A 21,739-nucleotide genomic window follows, 5' to 3' on the forward strand; every position below is an offset into this window, starting at 1 on the left:
AGGCCTAGAAAGGTGTTAAAACCCCTAAAAACCCTCTATCTATTGCTGGAATACTCCTGGGCAGTCACATTCCAGGGTGATTGCAATCTAAACCCTAACCCTAGATCTGTGATTCCAGCAACTCTCCAGAGATTCAAGGCACTATGGGTGAACCAGACACAAGACTGCAATTGGAGCACCTCTTGAAGCTCCAGCAAGATTTGCTTGTACAGATGATAGAGATGAACACACGAGTTACCAGCTTGGCCGAAGCAAGGACACCAGGCCATGTGCAAACTACACCCCCTCCCCCCCAACCACCACCTCCAATAATCAGAGTTCAATCTTAGGTCTATGTATCATGTGGTGAAGGAACTAGTGCAGCCAGGGGATATAGAGACGAAGAGCTAGAGCAATACCACCCAAACAGGATAGAGACAGAAACGACCACACTAGGGAGTGTAGATTAAAATTATAATCAATGATAGATATCAGCCAAATGGTGGGAACAGAGAAGGCAAACGACTACCCAACAGAAATTTGAAGAGTACATGAGAGCCATCTTCACTGGAGGCCAAGAACCAAGGAGAGGTACAGATCACCAAAAGGTAAAACTGGAGCTAAAAAAGTTTAATGGGTCCCTTGACCCTTAAGTTTTTTATGACTGGAGGGCAGCCCAAGATGATTACTTTGACCAGTATGACCTATCAGAGGAGAGAAAGATGCAACTAGCCAAGACTAAACTGATTGGGGCAGCCAGAGAATGGTGGAACACTATGTCCAGAGAGCTCTACTATGAAGGAAGAGAACCCACTACATGGGACCAGATGAGAAGAGAGCTTATAGAGAGGTTTCATACAATGAAACAAGGTAATTCCTTAGTGGCTGATCACATTCAAATATTCAATAGTTTGATTCTTTGGCCTTTGGAACTGGTACAAGGGAGAGCAAGCTCCAGACTATAACTAGATTTAGACTTGGTCTAAACCCAGGCATCCAGTTGGCATTGGGGGTTAACTGACATTGTTGACCTAAGGGATTTGTTTGATGAAGCAGTAAGGGCTAAATACTGTTAACCCAAAAGAAGCAGTCCAACCAGGACTATAGGAGAGATCCACCCATCCCCAAACCCCCCAATCCCAGTACCATTGTAACCCCCCAGTTAAAGCAGAAAACCGTTGTATTTAGTAATAACCTTGGGATATGTTTCTCTGTAATGAGAGGGCACTTTGCCAGAGTGTCCTAACCGAAGGCGATTAGCTATCTTTGAGGCACCTCAACTCAGCCCCACCACTGAAGAGACCCATGAGTGTCCACCTCTAGATCTTGAAGATGATGAATACATTGTAAACAAGATAGCCAACGACCTATCTAAACGTGGTCTCCAAAATTCTGATGTCAACCACTACTGTTGAAGAAGAAGACTGGAAGAGAAACACCATCTTCCATGCCAGACTTAGGGCAGGAGGACTCAAAGCCCTAGCCATTGTGGAGAGTGGCAATAGCATAAATGCAGTAGCTGGAGACTTCTTACAGAAGGCAGGACTCACACTAGAGAAGCATCCAAAGCCCTACAAAGTAGCACTTCTGAATGATTCGAGGTTGGATGTAACTGCTAGATGCCTCATCCCAATCAGTTTGCACTCCTACTTAGATTCCATTCGGTGCGATGTTATCCCTGTGAAGTCCATTGATATTATAATTGGAAGACCATGGCTGTTTGATAAAGACGTCGCCATTCCTGGCAAGGAGAATAAGTGCATCTTCGAACATGAAGGGCAGAAAATTGTACTACTCCCACTGAACATTGATGAAGAAACTAACAAGAGACAAGCCACGCGAACCAGCCAGCAGAGTCCTACTCAAAACCGGCCAGTGTTGATGAACCAGCCCAACAAGACTCCTTCAAGGCCCAGTGAGAAGATGTAAGCATTCAGAGTCCTAGCCAAAGGCAACTGTTCATGGGGGATGAATGTTTTCAAGAGGGGGTGAATTGATGTGAACATAAAGATACCCCTAGGCCAAAACCCTAACTGCGGCCTCTAGGAAGGATGTAAGAAGCTTCCATAGGCTGGCCAAACCCTACAGGAGGGGTATTTTGGGCATTTTTGCCCTTAATTTACTCTTAAAATTAAATTAGGATTTATTTCAAAATTTCATTAAGTCAGTCCAAGTCCAATTTGGATTTGTTTGGAGTCTTTGATTGTGATTTGAAGTTGTGCTTTGAAGAGGTCCAGCTTGGTGTTAATTTGGTTATTTGAGTCATAGGTTGTCTAATTAGCATGTGCTATTAAAGATTAAAGTGAGAGATCCCAATCCAAGGGTTGAGATCTAGTAGTAATTTGATTCCCTTTTAAGTTTAGATAAGAGTCCAATTTGATATGAAATAGGATCCATCACTTAAAGGGATCCCAGTTTGAGTTAAGAGTCCTATGTTTTAGGCTATAAATAGTCTTCTCATTGTAAGTTATTTTCAGATTGGATGAATTAACAAAACTTTTGAGTGTCTAATTGCCTGAGCGTGGCAGGGTTCTTTTGAGGGGGGACTATGTGGTTGTCTTTAAGAGTGTTTTTCTGAGATAATTCCAGCATTCAAGCAAGCATCCCATCAAGTTTTGAAGCATCAAACAGCAAATACAGCAGCCACCATCAAGTCTTTGAGCCATCCCAAGTAAGTCTTAGCCCCACCCCCATCCGTGCAAGTCTCCCCTCTACCTCTCCTACCCCACGCACCTTTCCCAGCCCCTTTCCCCTCTTGTCTGACCTTGGAAACTCCCCTAATCCCATTGCATCTAATCCCTGCCCCTTCCCCTTAAATCTCCTGCATTCCCAGCTTCTCCATCAAACCCTAGAGACCCTTCCCTTTCTTCCTTCTTCCCTGTGGCACCAAACCCAGCCCCCTTAGGATTCATTAATTCCCAGCCCCAAATCCCTCCATTCAGCCACTGTTACAATTGCAGTAACATAGAGAACAAAGTCCTAGTCCTATTTTCCCCAAAGCAGCCCTAAATTCTGGTTTACTGATTTTCTGCACTTCATCTTTTCCAAGTAGAAACTCAAAACACTTTAAACTTCAACCCTGCTTATCTGAATCAGTTCTAAACTGAAGAATAGTGCTCGGATAGTGCTGAAACTACAGGAATGCAGCTATTCCCCAAACCCTATTTGAATCCCGGTTGATCTCGGACTTTAATTTTCAATCTGAATCTTAACTCCTATAGAATTCAGATCTGGAACTATACTTTCAGCAGACCTAGATAGTGTTAAAATCCCAAAAACCCCTCTATCTATTGCTGGAATAATCCTAGGCAGCCACATTCTAGGGAGATTGCAATCTAAATCCTAACCCTAGATCCATGGTTAGCATGATCGGACCAAGCATCTGGAGATTGATAGGCACTTCATTAAGGTGAAGATTGAGTCTAGGCTGGTCAATATTTCCTTTGTCTCATCTAACAAATATAAGACGGATATCTTTAGTAAGAGTTTTGAGTACTAACATTTTTGGCTATATTATTACTAGCAAGTTGGGCATGATAGATATCTATGCACCAACTTGAGGGGGAGTGTTGTGATTCTAAGAATGGTAGAATTGTCTCTAGGATATTATTTATAATAGTCCGCATCAGGAATTATTTTTCTTCCTGTACTCTCCCATTAATAAAGACTGATTGTGTCTCTCTGACACAAGTCAGAAGTTCTCAGACCATTCAACATAATGTTTACCCATATCAATCTCTTTCCTTTGCACATCCGGGTATAGGGATGGTGATTTTAATTTTCAATTCGATCAAGAAATCAAGGAGTCCCATCGGAAGGAATTAATTTTTCTTCCCTTTTGATGGGATGACTTAAAATTTTCATTAGACCCTTTGGAGGAACTGTGGATTAATTAGCAGTAATATTATGGGCGAACTGACATCCTCCCTTGCATATTGACTATTGACTCACCCATCCCTTAAAATTGAAAGATTCTATCATATATGTCAAGGTGTTGCTGAGGTGGTTTTAGATGGGCTGGGTGGCTGGGGACTTCTGTTTAAGGAAAAATGGTGGAGCACCTTTCGTTGCATTAGGATGCTTAGGTTTGCCTTGGTACACCTTGGGTCCTAAGAGCAACCCCTTTTATTTATTATTTTAGAAGAAAACCTGTATTTAATGTTTTAATTAGACATTGTATGTAATTTTGGTTACTTTTTAGCGTTTAGATTGGATTGTAACCATTGTATTTTTACTTTTGTTGAAAGATTGTAATCATTGTATACCACATATCATACATTGCAAATGCATTTGGTAGTTGTAGCCAGTGGCTTTGGCTGCTATCAGTCATTGCGGTTGTAATTCTGGGATTTATGTGAATTGTGCTGCAGTTAATATAATCATGCAATGCTTATGTTCTGGTAACTTCTATTTATGCAGTCTCTGATTATATGACCATTTACTCATTGATTTTTCAGGCTGTAATTCTGTCACTGTGTATGTAGATTATGTGGTTACTAATTCTGTAATTATGTACGCTATTTTTCTTTTAACATTTTTTTAGCATATATGTAGAATTATGATATTTTTTTAGCATATATATATATATATATATATAACATATAATGCCTTGACTGTCTAGGAGATGCCCTGCACCCACCTTGGCACTGTGATAACTATGGATTTTATCTACCGGATCCATATTGGCTGATTTGTGTTCAAATTCTGAAAAAAGAAAAGAAAAATATTACCCTTCACTTTTAACTTTATACCCTTCCCTCATCTGTAACCTTATTAGGACACCAAAGTTAAGGGGTAGGGGTAAGAGGTTGTTGTAGGGGATCAATTCCATATGTGGGAAGGGATCTCATGCTCATCTACATGGAAAGTAGTTTGTTAGAATTTTGTTGGGGTTATATTAAGGGGAAGAGAGGACTTGGGAAGGGGGGATTCAATTAGTAATTTTGTTGGGAAAGCTTGCTTGCAGAGAGGGGGGAAGACCCTCGGTTGGGGCATGTTGGGTGGAGTTTCCAGATCTTGGGGAGTTCTGTAATGGATTTCTATTTTTGAGTCTATAGTATTGCCCATCTATGTTTACTTTCCAGATCTTGTTTATGACATTTGAATGTTTTGTGTGTCTGATTGAATCCATTTAAGGCTCGATTCAATGGTCCTGTCAAATGTTTATGCCCTTCTTTCTTTCTCCTGCTACTCCACCCGCCCACACCCCTTTGCGTCTCTGAATGGTCTGTAAACTGTGTTACATACTCCTTATTTATAGAAGAACTTGGTTTGAACCATCCTTGAATTGCATGGTGGACCCAACCAAACTGCAGCAAACATACTCTTCTTTTTGTTGGAATTATGCATCACTTTCTCTGGTCTAATATTTTCGGTGAAACTTTTTTCTTATTTTTATTCCTGAGGATTAGAAAATTACAATCAGCAGTGAAATTTTTGAAGCTTGTTACTTACTTGCAGTATGATTGTGGTTGGGTTCGTTATCCAGGTTGACACTGCAGGATGGTTGCAAAGGACAAAGCATGATAATGGACCTGCTTCCTTGAGTGTAATGCAGTCGAGGAAAAGCCTTATTCGGGCTCATGTGGTTGCTTTGGTACTTGATGCAGAGGAGGTGTGCTATGTATTATTGTTTTTCTTGCATGATCTCTTCTAAAAAATAAAATTGAATCCTGTGGTATTATTTTATTTTTTTAAAGTTTGGAACGGGTAGGCTTATCTTAATTCTGCTTTTCAAAAACCTTAACGAACAGGGTAGATAGTAAGTTCTGCATAAAGTTCTGCTTCACTATGGAAGATTTGAGAAGATATAACAAATTGGCATTAGGCCCAAGTATGGAAGCTTGTCATGACAATTGACGTGCAGTAGAGAAGTGATAACAATAAGGTTTCACTTTCTTGCATACAACAACTAACAAACTCAGAGTCCTTTTGCCTAAGTAGATGAAGTTTGGCAGCCAAACTAATTGAGCTATGTTGAAAAACTCCACAAGATATCAAAGGGAAAGAAATTGAGGCCAACCGGTTCTGTGACTCTGGTCCTTCCCAGACTTCAGAAGGGAATCGATTGTGTGACAACTCAACATAGACCAAGGTAGGGAGGAATGCTCTGTCATTAAGGACAATGCAGTGAAATGCTCTACATTTGGTCCTTTTTGGTGTTACAAGAAATTGCATAATGGAGCCACAGCGGTGTCGTGGATATCTCTAAGAATGGAGTGCAACTCATGAACTTGGACGCTTCACTTCTTGGCAAGATACTGCTACTTTCTGGGTTGTTCAAGAGTACATAGTTGTGTACAACCTAGGCCCTCAAATCTCTTCCCCAAAAATCAGTTTAACCATAATTGTTATATGCCTAATGGGACCATTCTAGTGTGGGCGCTAGATTGGGCCAACCTAGCGTGTGATAAGTTAAAGGGCTTGACTCAACTCGTTCCATAAGCTTTGGAGCTTTTAGTGCACTAGTCAATTACCTAACATGTGGTATCAGAGCTTGCACCACCTCGAGGGTGCAAATCTCAAAAAGGCTCTCTAGGAAAGGGCTTTTTGGAGTAGAGTGATAGCTACCAAGAAAAGGCTACCTACAATCAAGAGTGTGTGCTGCTTGGAGTGAGAGCGCGTTGGACGACGACCGTGGAAGCGTGGTGGTATGTTATATACCTACTAGGGACCACTCTAGTGTATGCATGCTTGCCACTCCAAAATAGAGAGATCTCGGTCGAGATATGCCAAAAAATTGGCGGTAGTCTCGGTGGCCCATCTCGGTGGGTTTTAGGGCTCTGGTTGGGCTGAAACTTGGTATTTAGCCTATTTAAGGCCTTTTGAACACATTGGTGGCCTTAGATTTGTGAGAAAATAACCCTAACTATGTCTCCTAAGTCGACCCTATGTGTAAAACCGAAATTATGTGAAATGCAAGGTTAGAGTCTTAAAGAATAGAGATTATAGATATAGAGTTAGAGTCTTAGAGAGTCAGAGACAACATGTAATGTAATTATGTAAAGATATCAAGTAATTCAAGACTTCAAGTTAATGAGTTATCATTTATCAACTATCAACTGTATCAAGTATCAAATACAAATATACAAATACAATAACATTACACATCAAGTATTCAAGTGAATCAAGTCAACAAGTGATCAAAGTTCAAAGTTCAAACTATCAAAGATTCAAAGTAATAAATTGTTAAATGTCTTCAAAATTTTACAACCATAAGAATTAAGAAGATTACAACTTACAACTTACAACTTACAAGACTAAGAGTATCACTCAGCATTCCACATCAATTGATTATGAACGGTGGCCACATATGACTCCCAAGTCAATTGATCACTGAAGTATGTCACATATCGGTTTATATGATCATTATATGTCTGCATGTCAGAATACTGGAGGAATAGCAGTCTGGAATAACCGTCAATCGTGGGTGGGTGAAAGAGCCATTGTTTGTTGTTGTTCATATAGTTGTTGAGTATATGGGTACGGGTTTCTAAACCACTCATTTAACAACCCACCTTCACTCCCATATGAATACTCTCCAGGTGAAGGGTCTTGAGGAATAGTATGACCTCCATAAGAAGAATACCCACTGTAATCTGACCCGATGCTATGATCCCCGTATTGGTACCCCGATGACAGGCTCTACTGTTGTGAATCACTTTAATCTAGGCTCATGCTTCCCATGTTCAATTCAAGATTATGCATGCTCGCATCATCATTCGATTGCCCTTGCCCCTACCCCTGCTTTGATCTGCTCTTCCTACTCCTACTATAAGTCCGAGAGATAGCGGAACTGTGGCTCACATGTGTCGGATGACTCGGACCTGGTGGATGACTCCCTTTGTTGACGCTGACTTCCACTAGAAACACGACCAGCTTGACTGCCTCCATGACTCGAACTCGATGTCTGATTTGGGCCACTTGGCCGTCTAGGATCATCGGCATCATCATCTGAATCCCCACTACTAGTTGTCACCTCAGTTGTTTCAAGTCAACTAGGTGGCTCCACAAATGGTACAGCTGATCCTTTTGATGCCGCTACAGCAGCCTGACCCTCATCAGAAGATAAGTGCTCAGCCACAGCATCTGGGCCAATAGCAGCAGCAATGGTAGGATCAGGGTGCCTTTCTGGCCCATCCATCACTTGGCCACCTCGATCCCTAACCCACTGATATATGACATTATCTTCCTCATCTTCTGCGGGGGGCTCGTGGAATATATCAGTCAACTCAATCGGTTCACGATTGTCGTCATCTATATTATCTTGTATGTACCCTACTCTCAATCTCATGTTGTAATGCACATACACTAAGTCCTCGAGCCTCTTACTCCCCAATTTGTTCCGTACCTTACTATGGATGAGCGAGAAGGTGCTCCAGTTCCTCCGCAACCGAGGATGAGCAAGTCCGTGAGAGTACTTTAATTGCTTGTCCCCGAGATTTGGCGCACTAGTTCCATATAGAAACCACCATCGTGCATAACCAAAATAAGAATGCATTAGGCGTAAATCTTTATATTTATATACTTATCGTTTCATTTATGAGTTATAGTCTATGACTAATGACTTATGGTGTGAACTATTTACCGGGATCAATTTTTTCCTAGTTGCACCGCGGGCTTTCCAAAACTCCCGAGGCATCCCCGTCCCCGTCTATACACCAATTCTTCATTATTGTATTATGTATATGCTTAATGCACTAATGCAATAAGTTGAAGAAACAATTGAATAAGTTCTTATCTCTCCATTAATTGTCCCTTGCATGACGGGATTTGACACAGCTTCTCCACCACCGTTTGCACCGCGTCATCACGTTACATCAGCCCCGATCATTCTTGTATGGTCTTTGGGTTGAGTTAGTAGCTTGCATTGTGGAAATAAAATTTGGTTAGTGACTTAGTGATTTGGTTGTTTACTTGTTTATAAATTATAAGTTATAAGTTATAACAAATAAAGAATATAAATTAAAGTATACAACAAAAACTTAAAGACTTAAAGTGACTCACCAGCCAAGTGCAAAGGATGCATCAAGTGCATCTCCCATCTATTATCGATGATCCTCTCGTAGGATTTGAGGTGCTAGGGGCGCAGCTCTACCAACTCTTTCATTTGCTGGAGGGCAGCATATATGTGGGGCATTGTGGGCTTCTTCTCCGAATCCACCATCCTTAAAACAAACACAATAGGCTCTATAATGCCCAGTGTCCTATTCAGCTGCCTCCAAAAGGAATCATCAGCAATGGTTTGTTGGGCTAGTACTTGCATCAGGATGGTTAGATCCACGCCAAGCAAACCACTCCTCACTTGCAAACATGTGCCGAAGACCCACCACTTTCTTTTGGAAGCTTTTCAGAGCTACATAGTTGGTGGCGAATCTAGTCAATCCAAGTCTGACTAGATCACCCTTACAGTGGTTCCTCATCATCTTCAGCACATAACCATGGTTATAAATAAAATTACTTACCCTTCTAGCCCTCTCAACCACAGTATTGATTGACTTTCTTTTCCCCAAGTCCTTCAACATAAGATCAATCGAATGAGCAGCACATGGTGTCCAAAAGAGGTGGATCCTGCTGCTCTTCTTCTTCATCAACATTTCACCATCTTTTTTGAAGTTAGCACCATTATCTGTGACAATTTGGACAACATTCTTTGGCCCTACCTCGAGGACCACCTCCCTAAGAAGTTTGTAAAGGTAGTCAGCATCTTTGATCTTATTTGAGGCATCCACTGACTTGAGGAAGGATGTCTTTCCATTGCAGCTCACCATGAAATTAATGATGGACTGTCTAATAGGACCAGTCCATCCATCAGCCATCACAGTAACACCATATGTACTCCATTTTTCCTTTAATGAACCAATGTATTCATCCACCTCCTGCTTTACCTTGGGTAAATATTTATTCATTACTTCCCAAGCTGTTGGGCCTTTAACCCCTACACCTGCCCTAGCAACTACATTGATCATCCCTTGATAGTATGGTGTTTTGGCTACATTGGGTGCAATGTTGTTATAGAGCATGAATTTGCTGATTGATAACCTAGCTTCCTCCTCCCTACTGCCTTCTCTACCTCTAGCAAACATATAGGGAATGCTTCTTTGATAGATGTCTTGTTGGTTGAAGAGGGAGGGGTCTTGGTCAAATGTGGAATCATAATGTGTAGTCTTCCTCCTCCTTTCGGTCCTCTCAGTCTCAGTTCCCTGAAAACTATGTCTAGGTGGAATGGATGCCCCTGACCCCGAACCACCTGCTCCCCTTGTTTGTTCATATTGCCTCACACTCTCAGCATGTAAGGACTGTCTGCTAGCTTCCATTGCAGCCTTCATCTGTCTCCATTCGGCTCGTGACTCAACACCCATAACCCTTTTCCTCTCTTCATCATCGCTTGACTCCTCATCAACATCAAGAGTAGGTCTAGATAGCACTGTATCCTCAAATTCCCTTTGCTTTTGTGCCATCTCTTCCTTTTTTTGTTTCCCTCCCCTTAAAGTTGCTACAATTGCTTTTTGCACTTCAAAAGGAACCATGGGACACTTGGCAACATCTTTATAACCACCAGCCAAATGTTGCTTTAATCTGGTTGAACCACCAGAATTCAAAATCTTGAGGCAATACTTGCATCGGGATTTCTTCTTGTCAGCAGTCAGTGGATCCCCATGTTGCCAAGCAATGTCCTGAGTCCCACTACCAGTGCCGCCACTCCCACTAGTTGCCATTTAAGATTCAAATGTACAGCACTGAAAGTCTGAAATACAATAATACATACATGAATTATGAATATTCCCAAATAATCATTAGAATAATTTTTAGATACATAAAAAATGTAAAAACAATTTATAAAACAATAAAACACACACTTTGTTCTAAGATAACATATATACACTGCTAAAACAAACATGTTAGTATTTTTAAAATAAACTACATAATACGAGTATCATTTAAAAAAAAAAAAAGATAAATTTTTAATAACATATTATTTTTTATAATTATTTTATGTAAAAATAACTTATAAAACAACAAAACACACACTTTGTTCTAAGATAACATATATACAATGCTCAATAAGACTTATTTGTATTTTTAAAATAAACTACATAATATAAGCATCATTTAAAAATATAAAAAAAAAAAAGAAAAAGAAAAAAAGAAGAAGATAATTTTGTAATAAAATATTATTTTTCATAATTATTTTATTTAATTATTTAAATAAAAAAGATAAAAATAAATACAGCAAGCATGATAATCAAAATATTAATACATGAGATTGTAGCCCTCTAAATGTAGTTTAACATAAATAATAATCACATTCATATCATAAGTATTTATTTATAATCTTTAATTTTAATTTTTTAGATAATATATTTTTTAAATACGAAAATTCAAAAAAAAAAAATTAATAACAGAAAATTAAATTTTTTTCCATGAAAGTGTAGATCAAAGCTTGACCATCAACATATATTTATATCACACTCATACAATCATTGTAGAACCTTGTATTTGAAAAAAAATCAAATTTGGGGGAAAATCTTACATTTCTTGAAGATCCCTTGAAATAGGCTTGAATCACTACAAATATGCTTCAATTTGTTGTTGTAGATGAGTTGATGATGTTGCTATGTTGAATCCCCAACAAATTCCGGCTTCCAGCGAGATAAAGGAGAGAGACAGGCTCGAGAGAGTCGAGATATGCCTCTCTCGAGCGAGACAGGGGCTTTAAAAAGCCCCTAAAGTGTTGAAAAAAGTCCCGTTAGTGAGATCTCGCCGAGATATTGGTGAGATCTCGAGCGAGATCTACAATCTCGCAGATCTCGCCAGAGATCTCGTCTCGCCTCTCTAAAAAGGCGAGATATCTCGCGAGATCTCCCACCATGCAACCTAGAACTAGATAGGTGAAAGGGCTTGGCTCAACTCGTTCCATCAGCTTCAAAGCTTTTGGACTACTGGTCAAATACCTAATACCTGCGGATACTCAGGTTCATCCGCAATGCTGGTCTTGACCAGCCCTAGTTTTGAGAGTAAAAGGGGGTTTGCTTAATAGTGGAGGGCGGGGAGATCACGAGGAAAACAGGGATTTCACTATTTCTCTAACAAGGTCTGGGTGCAGTAGATATATAGTGGGGAGGAAATCAAGTGAGCTAGTCAGGGAGAGAGAAAACAACATGGTTAAGGAGAGACATGTGAGGATAGAGAGAGAGAGTCTAGTGGGGATACATACCTTCTCAAAGAGGTTCTTCAACATGAGCCACGGGCTCTGTTTTCCCAACAATAGTGTCAGTTAACGTAGCTAAGAGTGAAGAGCAGACCGCAGTAAAATAATATAAAGCCCCACGTTCTTAAATATATGGAAAAAGGAAAAGAATAAAACAAACTTTGGGATGGTGGGTGGGGTCAATGGGTCTTCATTCACCTGAATAATTATTGCTTATAAACACAAAGGAATTGCTGGAATCTGGAACGGGACAAGAATTTTAGGTATGGTATATTGCAACATGACAAGTTGGTATTTGTTCTGCTGTTAAGTTGTCTAATAGGTGTCATAGTTGGAGATTAAAATTTCAACCTGGGAATACATTGGCCCGAAACTTCTATCTTCATTGAATTTGACCCAAATCTGTCATATCCTGGCTGAGCATTTCAGTGACTAAACGACCATATTTTGACCCAAACCTTGAATTTTAATGCTAATTAAGCATTTCTAAACATATTTGAGCATTTAGGTTGTCATATAGTAATACACCCAAAATTTATTTTGGCTTTGGACTCCAATCCCTAGGTGGCAATTGCATGCTCTATCCTGCTATGTACTTTCAGCTTATTTTACAAATTATTTTGTGGTGGAAGTCTAGCAAAAAGTGATTTCAATTGACAACAAAAATACACATAGATGAAAAAAGTTAAATTGAAGAGCAGTTCATAGTTATCAATAACATTAGAATGTTATCTGTTACTCTTTACAGTTTACATACATACATGGTATAGAGTACACTTTGTGAGTTCTCTTGGTTTCATGGGAAGTCGAGATGAGTATGAGCATGGTTGTCAAGGCGACAAGACGAGGAGATAGAGGGCAACGGAAACCAAGTGATACCAGATTGCCTTGACCCAAAAATGGACCTAGGTGACAAGGCAGCCGCTTTGGTGAGCCTAGGCGGATGCTTTGACATCCTTGAGTATGAGTGGAGTTGAAAAATTCTCTAGTGTCAACCGTATTTTGCGAGTTTCAAGCTAAACACATAAATCTTCTTAGACCCGTCGAAACATGTGGAGATATGGCTGGAAAGTAGGATAGACACCCTCAAACACTTTTCTTTTTTGGTAAGTTAATTTTGTATTAATAAAGGAACATTACCCAAGAAGGTCTTCTACTATAACCCCCAAGGGCAGAGGGGGGAGAATCCTCCCAAGAAAGACATTCCTTCCCAGCCAGTATCCTATGTTGGTAGGCAACCCAAACTATAATCTGTTATAAACATGTGCTTCTGCGTCCGAGTTAGGTCTATAAGTTCTCGAGGAAACTCTTGGGCTCCCATTGCATCCGAGTTTGTCTCAGCTGTATCCTATCATGTAATCCGCTGGTTGATTTTGTTCTCTCAAACATGATTAAACTACTTATTATGTAGTAAAGCTGCCATCTGGTTGATTCTTCCCTCTGTTGGCTGGAGGATGGCTGAATCCTCCATGGTCCTTGAGCATTCAATTGATTATATTCAATTGCCAACTTTGAGTCAGGTCTGATGGATATGTTCCTCCAACCCTTTCAAGTGCAGATTTGATCCTGATGACCTGTGATTATGGCCTGTACCTCCATTGACAATACCAACAGACATCCTCCCTCCCCCACCCCCCCTGTTGCAAAAGCCCATAAAGCCTCCCCTATATCCGATCTGATTGCTACACCATATGAGGCTGCTAAGTTTACAAGACCTCCATCACTGTGTAAGAGTATCTCATGTGTGGATGCTTAAACCAAGAGCAGGCTCTAGGAATTCTATTTTTCAAGGGTATCTGTATATTCTACTTCCCAGCTATATAATTAGATTTGGGATTTCTCACTGGCAATCTGGACAGCCCCACATTTAGTCTGAACATCCTCCAAAATTGGTACCACCAACTGGTCCATTGTTCGTACTTATCTCTAAAGATCGTTGCATTTTTCTCCCATTCCAATGTACTGAATCATTGCACAAGATGGCAGCTTAGCTGCTTCGCTACTATTAGAATCTCAGTCAAATCAAATTGGTCTCACCCATTCGACAGCAGTACCCTTCACATACCCTTCTCTCATTTGAAAGCTTAGTAAAACTGTTTGCCCACACAAAGGAACCTAAGGGACACTTGAAGAAGAGCTGATCCCTGCCCAACAATGACAGCATCGTTGTATCATCCATCTGATCAAATTGTCTCTAGTTGGTAAGGCATATCTCTAAGGCATCTCCAGGCAGTGGACTGTCTGGGAATGTTGTTATCAAACCAAACCACCTTGCTGAATGGACTCTGAGAGAGACTTTGTTATGAAGGGACCTGTGGCTGTTCTTCTCCACATTGTAAATCAGCATGTTCCTTGCTTAGCGTATCCACCAAGGGGAAACACTCTCCAGACATCAGGTTAGTTTGTTGATCTCCTTGTACATTCCTTCAAGTCCAATGATATAGCCACATATACGTTTCTGGGTAAGGACCTCCAAAATAATAGAGGGCTTAGCTCTATTGAGGTGCAATCCGGAAATAGTAGCAAAAATTCATCTAGATCTCCCCCATGCCATCCACGACCGATGTTTGGTTTGCCTTTACAAAAATCAGCAAATCATCTGTGAATCTTAAGTGTGAAATACACACCTTCTTGCAGCTGGGCAGTAGCTGAGTGATGTGAACTAGAAAAAGAGGCCCATCAAGAGCCGCAAAGGGGGCTAACACTTCCAGGCCCGTGCGCACCCTTCAAAATCTTGGGAACCTATCCCTATCCATAGTTGTCAACGTGTTGCTAGTTGTTGCCTTGGCACCCAAGCCCCTTTTCTTGCCTAGGTGGGCTCAGTGGATGCCTCTTGCTAGCCTTACTGGTCTCAGCTTGATTTTTCACCCTCTCCAATGCTTCGGCTCACTCGACACTTGCTTCAACTGATCCTAACATTTTCCAGTTCAATTCCAGCATACATTCCTCAATTGAAACTTATGTAACACATCCCTACACTCCACTGTGTGAACCTGACCTAACCTTAGCATCAAATTCTATGTCCTACCAAACCTACCTAGCTGAACATACCAGTTCAGTCTAGATCCTGGCTATTAGCTTCTAGTTGGGTACCTTCAAATCTAGAATTACATTTGATGCAGAATTGAAGACATATTTAAGAAAGAAGCCCATTGGATCAGGCCCATCAAAGGCCTAAAGCTATCACCCAAATCAGCCCATGGCTTTCATGGACTAGGACTATTTTAGTGGATTAAAGTTAGCCCACATATGTTGAACTTCATAGTCAGACCTAAGCCCAAGTCTAGATTTTGAAAAGTCAATAAAAGGGGCTGTGGTTTGAAAATAAAAGAACTCATTGTCAAAGGAGTTTTCCTTTGTCAAAGAGTTAGGTAATAGTTGAGTTATTAATAGGTAGGTGGTGTTAGCTAGTGGTTGAATGTTACCATTAATGCTTATTGTTTCTTTAGAATGTTATATAAAAAGACTTATGTAAGAAGTGAAGACACAACTCATCTATTGAAATCAAATTGCTTTGTTAGCATTCCTTCTCTATGGAGATTCCTTGTGTTTGATCAAGGTAGGTTGGTGTTTGATCCAATCGACCCACCTTGTGGTGTGAAGCTCGGGTGTTATATTGTTATTTTCAATTCCCTCATATTGTCCTTTCGATTTCTTCATCATAGTTCTACCCCTGTTTTAAAGATCTATTCAACCTGTATTGTTATGTTATTATCCTTATAATACCACTCTAGTTTTAGCCCTCTTTCACATCTAACTTATGTTTCATTTTAAGTCTATCAAATCCGAACTTGATTCCCTGTGAAAGGTTCTATTTGGCTATTGTTTTGATCAATCAAATACAATACTACATTAACATTACTAATACAGACTAAAGAAGTGCCTGCTATGGCGGGCTTGCACAGAGGAGAATTAGAGGAAGAGGAAGAGGAAAATTGCATAAGAGGAAAAAAGACCCAATCTCTGTATAATGATGGAGGATTACATCATATCATATATATTAAAAGACCTTCCTTCAAGACCCGTTCGGATAAGGGCAAACTCCAGAGATTGCTTCGAAGGCTTACAGCACCTTGCATTGACCCTTTCCTGAACCAGAACGGGGGGGGGTGAGAGGAAAAGAAATAAGACTCAACTCTCTAACTAGGACTCTTTTTCAAACAAAGAAACTAGAAGGATATAGGAATCAAATACCTTATGCAGCTAATTTCTAAAATAAAATAAAGCATAGACATGATTTTCTCAAGTAATATGTTTCCTAGAATTCTACTAGACCCATGACTCAAGTTGGACCCACCTCATATTGGTCTGCAAACCAGATTGGGTTTGGGATGGTCCAAGGTTGCATTTCCACATAATTGCTGAGGGAACAAACTATATTTTCATATTTTGTCACTTGCTCACAGGCTCATATTTTACATTGAAATGAAATGGAGCCTTAGTCAAATGTCTATTCTCATCATACAGTAATTTTTATTCATCTCTTGATTTTGTTCAGTTCATTTTCTGTAGCTATCATACTAGTAGAATATATTCCTATTAAATTGATCTGTATTTTTACCATTGTCTGAGGATGTTTTACTTCGGAATCCAGCTCCATAAACACATTCTTGACTTATTTTCTGCCTGCAATTAATGGAACATTTTGAATGTGTTAGGTTGCAAGAGCACGAAGTAGCATGAAACATGCTGAAGTTGTTATAGCACGGCAAGCAATCGAAGAAGGTCGAGGTCTGGTTGTGATTGTGAACAAGATGGATCTTCTAGGAGGGAAGCAAAATTCCAAATTATATGAAAAGGTCATAAAAGCTGTTCCAGAAGAAATTCAGACAGTCATACCACAGGTTTGTTTGTTGCAAAAAACACGCACTCTTGTTGCCTGTATATCTAACTATTTAAATTCAGCTGTTTCTTATAAATATGAAATCAACTAATATGCTCCTAAGTAAAATCAATTATTAAGGTTGTCATTTTAGACTAGGAACACCACTTTCCCCTTTATTAAAGATGATTGTTCTTAATGACAGATTTTTTTGTGCTACCATGGCTGAGATATTTAATTGCTATGGTGTTGGATGGAATTGAGAAAGAGTTTGTCACCTAATCTTGGAGTTTTTCATGGACATGTATAACCTATGAAGTACCTACATGTTTATGAGTCTTACTTAACTTAATTTGTTATTGAGTCAGCTCTATAAAAACTGACGTGTGACGCCGTTTAACATTTGAATCCATCAATATGATCCATATTCAAAATGTTTGGAGTTGATTCACACAGTTTGTCTTATTTTGTTCTGCCTCAAATATTTAAGCAATGTGTCTTCTGATTGCAAATAAGACCTGCGGCTTAAGTTTCAATGACATAGTATCACCAAAGCCCAGAATCAGTATCCGTACTTGCATAATAAATCATTTTTTAGATTTTAAACTGTAAATTAATAAACAGAAAAACAAGAGAAAAAGAGAGATATGGCTTTGTAAGTGTAACGATGGAAATCACAGCTCTTTTTGTTAAGGCTGCTACTTCATTCGATATACAAAAAGAAATACACCATAAATAAAACACTGTTCACGGGTTACTGCTCTTTTTTTCTTCTCAGGTACGATTCACAAGTTACTGTTCATGTGAACAGTGCTGTGATCAAGCTTAAGTATGGATAATCTTGCTTAGCCTGTTATAAACATTTTCAATTCTACCCTCCCCAAGCAACTTCTTAAAAAATCTCCAAAGTTCACCTGTGCAAACATGACATATTGGGACCACTCTGCCATAGCTTTTCCCTTACGAAGTGGCAGTCAACCTCTATATGTTTTGTTGTCTCATGAAAAATTGGGTTTGAGGCAATATGAATAGCAGCTTGTTATCAGAAAACAATTGCATAGACGATGCATTTTCAAACCCAAGCTCAAGCAGCAGCGTCTTCACTGTGGATCACCAACTCATGAGTGACATGCACTTGATATTCAGCTTTCTTGTTTGATTTAGCAGTAGCCACAACTGCTTGTTTCTTGCTCTTTCAAGATACATGGTTCCCTCCAGCAAAAGTACAGTGCCCAATAGTTGGCCCCCTATCAACAAGAGATGCTAACTGTTAAGCATCACCAAAGCCTTCTTTATGTCCATATCTGTGGTCGAAGTCTTGAGACCATGGCATGGAGCCTTGCAAGGGTGTACTTCAAAACATGAACAGTAGCATCCAAGTGCGATATATGAGGAGAGTACAAAGGCTGACAACACTGGTAGGAAAAACTATATCAGGTTGAGTTGCAGTTTAAGTAATTCAATTTTCCAAACAACCTTCAATATGTCTAGGATCTTCTAGCTCTATGACGTCACCACTTTCAGCCTTAGCTTCATATTCATATCCATGGGAATATCTAGACTTAGACCCTAGCATCTCTGTTTTTGTAGTAGGTCTAGAATGTACTTTTCCTGAGAAAGCACAATTCTCGTCCTTTGATTGAGCAACATCTTTATTGGGTGAAGCTCGAATGAGCAACTTCAATACCCAAAGAATACTCTAAACTTGCTAGATCCTCTGAACTTTTTCTGCTTGTGAGTCTTCAAACTCAAGAACCCTTCAATAAGCCAGCCAAATCATGCCAAGGAGACTGCTTCTAACCATATAGAGATTAGAGACCTGCTGCCTCTATCGCCAAATCACTATTCATAAAAACAGTAACTCAGGTACTTATGTGGAAGTAACCTTTTTAAAACAAAAACAAAGAATGTTGTGTGGATCCCTCCTCTTCTTCATGGTGGGATGCCTCATGCCTTATGAATGCTCCATCAAATTAACAAAACCTTGCCACATCACCACAACAGGCTGAGTTCCAAGTCCCACTGTAGAGTTCTACTATTGTAGACTGATATTAAGTCTTCAACATTTCCAATCCATTTTCACTAGAATATATATACACATAAATAGCTCATTGTTTTATGTTATTCAGTTCCCAATTTCCTTTGCAAGTTCTGCAGATGATCTATGATCAATTAACTGTGTCCACCTCTCTCCTCCATTAACCAGCTTGCTTTTATTGAAGCTAAGCAAGTTAGCCTTGACTCTGAATCACTGACTAATTTTTTTGGCAGGTGACTGGTATACCTGTTGTCTTTGTTTCAGCCCTGGAAGGAAGGGGTCGTATGGCTGTCATGCATCAGGTTGTTAGTACTTATGAAAAATGGTGCTTAAGACTCTCAACGGCTTGTCTTAACCGTTGGCTGCATAAGGTAAGTTTGGAAGGCGGTGTAATATTTTTATATTGTGATTTCTCTGTTCAAGTATATCCGGGCAATGTATATGCCATTTAGGTGCACAACATATAATAGTTTTGACAGATCCTTTTGGTTAAGGCAGGTTATGAGACGGCATTCATGGAAAGATCAAGCTGCACAGCCCAAGATCAAGTATTTCACTCAAGTGAAGGCACGCCCACCTACCTTTCTGGCCTTCTTGAGTGGAAAGACACTGCTTGCAGATACAGATAAGAGATTCTTAATCAAGTCTTTGAAGGAAGATTTTGACATGGGTGGGATACCCATCAGGATCATGCAGCGAGCTATCCCAAAGAAAGTACGAAACTGTGGTGGTAACAAAAGCCAATCTACTGGGAGGATGACCAACAGAAAACTGTCTGATAAGAGGTCTATCACAGCTTGACAAAATATGACCGCTTTATCTATGCTAGGAAGAAGTTGTATATGGCCATTTTGAGTATGCTGATTGACCGGCACTGTCCCTGCCACATTGGAGCTAGACCAGCCCCCAGAATTATTGTTCAGGTAGGCTAAACTAAACCATGTGGTGGAGAAGAGCTCCGTAATTGGAAGAGAAGTCAACGGTTTGGAAAGTTCTAACTACTTAAAACACATGGGAATGCTGAAGTACAAGGGTGCCATAAGTTGAGATGGTTAATAAATTTCATCTGGTTAATCCAGAGGTTCTATCTGATCTTTCATTAAGCTCAAATCAAATTGAGCTATATATGGAAATAAAGCTGGCTGTGTTGGGGTGAAAGAGTTGTAGCAACAACTTGGGGTCTAAGTGCACCACCATTTCCGGGTTGCATCTCTCAGCTGACCATAAAGAGAGCTGACTGCAAAAATGTAATGCAGATTTCCTCCAGTGCATTCAGGTTTAGAAAACTGGGCAATTAGGTTAAAAAACGTGGATAAATTGACTTGGATTTTTTTTCTTCTTTCTATTATTTGCTTTGCTAATTTCGATTGTATGTGTGCATGTAGAACCGAAAACTTATATTAACATAGAAAAGGTAGAGAAAACATCAACAGAGAAATGATTGTTTGGTCAATTTTGCCTCTGACTTTTTGGTATTGATCCTCCGCATAATTGAATTTTTTTTTTCATTTGGGAAAAGGTAGCTTTATTTATCACTAAGAGAATACAAGCATTTTTCAACCTAAAGATACATCCAATAATACCAAATAAATTTCTCTCATTACTACAATTGTATCGGCGTATTAGGTTCCTTAGTGTATGGTTGTTCCATTATCTAATTGCTGCGATTCACACAGCTGACTGCTACCTATCGACTTCCTTATTGGATGGATGTCTTCTCTTCTATCTTGGACCTGGTGATTTTACAATCAGCTGTATTTATCACTAAGAGAATACAAGGGTTACAATCTAGAGTACTTCATACCATTAGCGTCTTTCCTGACAAATGTCAGAAAGGCTTAGCTGACAGGAAGGATGAAGATGAATTTCCTATGTGTGTTGAATAAACTCAGCTTTAAAATTTGCGCAGAAGTTGATCTCATGCGCATGATGTACAAAGGTACAATCTACAAAATATCACACATACTTAGTCACTGTCTTACACATTGGAGTACAGTAATTCTTGTTGACCATTTGAGCAGCATTCTCTGTGTCAGCTCATGTCTGATGCGTGTCAAGTACATCGCTTGTGCCTGGCGAATTCTAACTCAGATTGCCATTGGCTTCGTATTCAAGATGTTGGTGTCAATTGCCGAAGTTGCAGACCGTGGTTTACACCAAAAAAATACAAATCTGGTTTGATCTAGTCTGAGCTTCGTTTACTTGCAAGATCACTGGGAGAAATTGTTAGAAATAGAGCCGATCGCTGAAATAGGCAGTCCGTCTCCGACGATTAATTCAGTAAAGATTGAATGTGGTGGTTCTAGAGCTCGAGAGAACTCTAAGTTTTCAAATGCATAAGAGCGGGAAATTGCAGGTTGCCAGAGAGTGAAATGTCCTACCTTCCAGTCTGTGTTTTCCCTCCTATTGATAAGCTTTCCTCACTGAGCAGGCCTAATTTGGACCGTTGGTTGAGTGTCTCAAAATCAATGGTTATGATTAGATTTCCACATGGTTCATGGTCCAGCTTCATATCATGTTTGGATTGCCAGTTGGTCTGACATAAACTGGTGATTGATGGTTTATCCATAACACGAGCCCCCAACCTGCTAACCAGGTTGACCTTGGCTGAGATTCTAGTTAGTAGGTTTAGACTTTGGTCTTGATCAGCATGATCATTTTTGTCTGATTTGTTCGAGTCTATTCTTCA

At 39.8% G+C, this 21,739-nt stretch overlaps 1 protein-coding gene across 6 annotated transcripts in view; it reads left to right on the plus strand.

Annotated features, from left to right (window-relative positions):
* LOC149018734 (GTP-binding protein) overlaps positions 1-20,864 on the plus strand; it is a 41,062-nt gene extending 20,198 nt beyond the window's left edge. For 5 of the 6 annotated variants that reach the window (XM_089152892.1, XM_089152894.1, XM_089152893.1 and 2 more), the window contains 4 exons: positions 5,468-5,593; positions 16,849-17,034; positions 19,284-19,421; positions 19,549-20,864. In XM_089152892.1, coding sequence (XP_089009018.1) covers positions 5,468-5,593; positions 16,849-17,034; positions 19,284-19,421; positions 19,549-19,851 — 753 coding nt within the window. In that variant the 3' untranslated portion in view covers positions 19,852-20,864. Of the gene's footprint in view, positions 1-5,467; positions 5,594-16,848; positions 17,035-19,283; positions 19,422-19,544 lie in introns of all 6 variants that reach the window. The other variant, XM_089152896.1, reaches the window with a different exon arrangement.
* The last annotated feature ends 875 nt before the right edge of the window (positions 20,865-21,739 follow it).

The sequence above is a fragment of the Hakea prostrata genome, chromosome 4, assembly GCF_041222555.1.
Source record: "Hakea prostrata isolate BN-2017 chromosome 4, UWA_Hpros_2, whole genome shotgun sequence".
In the NCBI taxonomy this organism is placed as follows: domain Eukaryota; kingdom Viridiplantae; phylum Streptophyta; class Magnoliopsida; order Proteales; family Proteaceae; genus Hakea; species Hakea prostrata.